At 44.9% G+C, this 3,566-nt stretch overlaps 1 protein-coding gene across 1 annotated transcript; it reads right to left on the bottom strand.

Moving 5' to 3' along the window:
• Positions 1-209: 209 nt before the first annotated feature.
• Positions 210-1,565, bottom strand: LOC116358541 (uncharacterized). Its single transcript, XM_031809670.1, has 2 exons — positions 848-1,565; positions 210-813 (listed from the first exon to the last, which is right to left on the bottom strand). The coding sequence occupies exons 1-2, from the start codon at positions 1,418-1,420 to the stop codon at positions 424-426; spliced, it is 963 nt and encodes a 320-aa protein (XP_031665530.1). The 5' UTR covers positions 1,421-1,565; the 3' UTR covers positions 210-423.
• Between the last annotated feature and the right edge of the window lie 2,001 nt (positions 1,566-3,566).

Genomic DNA, 3,566 nt, shown 5'->3' with positions numbered 1-3,566 from the left:
TGTGTGTGTGTACGTGTGTGTGTGTGTGTGTGTGTGTGTACGTGTGTGTGTGTGTGTGTGTCTGTGTGCCTGTGTGCGTGTGTGTGTGTGTGTGTGTGTGTGTGTGTGTGTGTGTGTGTGTGTGTGTGTGTGTGTGTGTGTGTGTGTGTGTGTGCGTACGTGTGTGTACGTGTGTGTACGTGTGTGTGTGTGTGTGTGTGTGTGTACGTGTGTGTGTGTGTACGTGTGTGTACGTGTGCGTATGTGTGCTTGTAACATACATAAATCCATCATTCCTAACACTGTCATCCTATGTTTGACCTGAAGAAACCTTTCCAGCCCTCTCTCTCCACCTGATCCTAGTTACGTAATGTGTAATGTGTATTTACAGTTCAGCAGGCAGTATCCATATATCTCACCATACTTCTTCTGAAAGGTAAACAATTACAAAATAAAAGATGGTGACCTGTTGTTGTGCTGGCCATATGGAAGAGTGTAGAAGAGATGGTAACCTGTTGTTGTGCTGGCCATAGGGAAGAGTGTAGAACAGATGGTAACCTGTTGTTGTGCTGGCCATAGGGAAGAGTGTAGAAGATATGGTAACCTGTTGTTGTGCTGGCCATAGGGAAGAGTGTAGAAGAGATGGTGACCTGTTGTTGTGCTGGCCATAGGGAAGAGTGTAGAAGAGATGGTAACCTGTTGTTGTGCTGGCCATAGGGAAGAGTGTAGAAGAGATGGTAACCTGTTGTTGTGCTGGCCATAGGGAAGAGTGTAGAAGAGATGGTGACCTGTTGTTGTGCTGGCCATAGGGAAGAGTGTAGAAGAGATGGTAACCTGTTGTTGTGCTGGCCATAGGGAAGATGGTAACCTGTTGTTGTGCTGGCCATAGGGAAGAGTGTAGAAGAGATGGTAACCTGTTGTTGTGCTGGCCATAGGGAAGAGTGTAGAAGAGATGGTAACCTGTTGTTGTGCTGGCCATAGGGAAGAGTGTAGAAGAGATGGTAACCTGTTGTTGTGCTGGCCATAGGGAAGAGTGTAGAAGAGATGGTGACCTGTTGTTGTGCTGGCCATAGGGAAGAGTGTAGAAGAGATGGTAACCTGTTGTTGTGCTGGCCATAGGGAAGATGGTAACCTGTTGTTGTGCTGGCCATAGGGAAGAGTGTAGAAGAGATGGTGACCTGTTGTTGTGCTGGCCATAGGGAAGAGTGTAGAAGAGATGGTAACCTGTTGTTGTGCTGGCCATAGGGAAGAGTGTAGAAGAGATGGTAACCTGTTGTTGTGCTGGCCATAGGGAAGAGTGTAGAAGAGATGGTAACCTGTTGTTGTGCTGGCCATAGGGAAGATGGTAACCTGTTGTTGTGCTGGCTTGCCTCTCATCTCCCTCCCGGATGTATAACAGATGGTGACACTCCACCTGTTGTTGTGCTGGCTTGCCTCTCATCTCCCTCCCGGATGTATACCAGATGGTGACACTCCACCTGTTGTTGTGCTGGCTTGCCTCTCATCTCCCTCCCGGATGTATAACATTTACAAGCCTAGGTCTTTAAAAGACATAGTACTTTCAGTGGGCTCCTAACTATACTGTCAACTCTGTCCTGCCCTCTATACGTAGTGACAAAAAGTATAATTATAGACACCTTAATAGAAAGTTACTCATGTCAAGTAAGTCAGCCAGTAAAATACTACTTGAGTAAAAGTCTAAAAGTATTTGGTTTTAAATATACTGAAGTATCTATGGTAAATGTAATTTCTCAAATAAATTGAAGTATCAAAAGTAAAAGTATAAATCCTTTAAAAATCCTTATATTAATCTAATAAAATAAAAATGTATTTGTCACATGCACTGACTAAAACAGGTGCAGCCCTTAATGTGAAATGCTTACTTACAAACCCTTAACCAACAATGCAGAAAAACAGAGTTTAGAAAATATTTACTAAATAAACTAAAGTAACACAATAAAATAACAATAACGAGGCTACAGTATATACAGGAGGTACAGGTACCGAATCAATGTTCTGGGGAACAGCTTAGTCGAGGTAATTGAGGTAATATGTACATGTAGGTAGGGGTAAAGGGGCGAAGCAGATGGCACCATTTTCTTGTTTTTAAAATGTATGGAGAGCCAGGGTCCACACTCCAACATTCAGACATTATTTACAAAAGATGCATTCGTGGTTACTTGACATGAGTAACTTTCTATTAAGGTGTCTATACTTTTATTCAAGTATGATAATTGGATACTTTTTCTACCACTGGCGTGATGATTTGGGATGGTTGAAGGAGCATGATGGTTCGGGATGGTTGAAGGAGATGATGGTTTGGGATGGTTGAAGGAGCGTGATGGTTTGGGACAGTTGAAGGTGCTTGATGGTTTGGGATGGTTGAAGGAACTTGATGGTTTGGGATTGTTGAAGGAGCTTGATGGTTTGGGATGGTTGAAAGATGCTTGATGGTTTGGGATTGTTTGGGATGGTTGAAGGAGCATGATGGTTCGGGATGGTTGAAGGAGATGATGGTTTGGGATGGTTGAAGGAGCGTGATGGTTTGGGACAGTTGAAGGTGCTTGATGGTTTGGGATGGTTGAAGGAACTTGATGGTTTGGGATTGTTGAAGGAGCTTGATGGTTTGGGATGGTTGAAAGATGCTTGATGGTTTGGGATTGTTGAAGGTGCTTGATGGTTTGGGGTGGTTGAAGGAGCTTGATGGTTTGGGACATTGAAGGAGCTTGATGGTTTGGGATTGTTGAAGGTGCTTGATGGTTTGGGGTGGTTGAAGGAGCTTGATGGTTTGGGATTGTTGAAGGAGATTGATGATTTGGGATGGTTGAAGGAGCTTGATGTTTCGGGATGGTTGAAGGAGCTTGATGGTTCGGGATTGTTGAAGGAGCTTGATGGTTCGGGATGGTTGAAGGAGATGATGGTTTGGGATGGTTGAAGGAGCGTGATGGTTCGGGATGGTTGAAGGAGCTTGATGGTTTGGGATGGTTGAAGGAGATGATGGTTTGGGACATTGAAGGAGCTTGATGGTTTGGGATGGTTGAAGGAGATTGATGATTTGGGATGGTTGAAGGAGCTTGATGGTTCGGGATGGTTGAAGGAGCGTGATGGTTCGGGATGGTTGAAGGAGCTTGATGGTTTGGGATGGTTGAAGGAGATGATGGTTTGGGACATTGAAGGAGCTTGATGGTTTGGGATGGTCGAAGGAGCTTGATGGTTTGGGATGGTCGAAGGAGCTTGATGGTTTGGGATGGTCGAAGGAGCTTGATGGTTTGGAATGGTTGAAGGAGCTTGATGGTTTGGGACATTGAAGGAGCTTGATGGTTTGGGATGGTCGAAGGAGCTTGATGGTTTGGGATGGTCGAAGGAGCTTGATGGTTTGGGATGGTCTAAGGAGCTTGATGGTTTGGGATGGTCGAAGGAGCTTGATGGTTTGGGATGGTCAAAGGAGCTTGATGGTTTGGGATGGTCGAAGGAGCTTGATGGTTTGGGATGGTCGAAGGAGCTTGATGGTTTGGGATGGTCGAAGGAGCTTGATGGTTTGGAATGGTTGAAGGAGATGATGGTTTGGGACATTGAAGGAGCTTGAT

This window comes from Oncorhynchus kisutch, linkage group LG30, assembly GCF_002021735.2.
Source record: "Oncorhynchus kisutch isolate 150728-3 linkage group LG30, Okis_V2, whole genome shotgun sequence".
Classification (NCBI taxonomy): Eukaryota; Metazoa; Chordata; class Actinopteri; order Salmoniformes; family Salmonidae; genus Oncorhynchus; species Oncorhynchus kisutch.
Note: the sequence above shows the minus strand (reverse complement) of the source record. Positions and strands in the feature narration are given on the sequence as shown.

What these genes read in the sequence shown, in the direction of transcription:
- LOC116358541 (XM_031809670.1), bottom strand. Translation starts at nt 1,420, where the DNA reads ATGAGAGGCAAGCCAGCACAACAACAGGTGGAGTGTCACCATCTGTTA. An exon ending in TATGGCCAGCACAACAACAG is followed by an intron (nt 814 to 847) that starts GTTACCATCTTC and finishes GCACAACAACAG; the next exon opens with GTTACCATCTCTTCTACACT.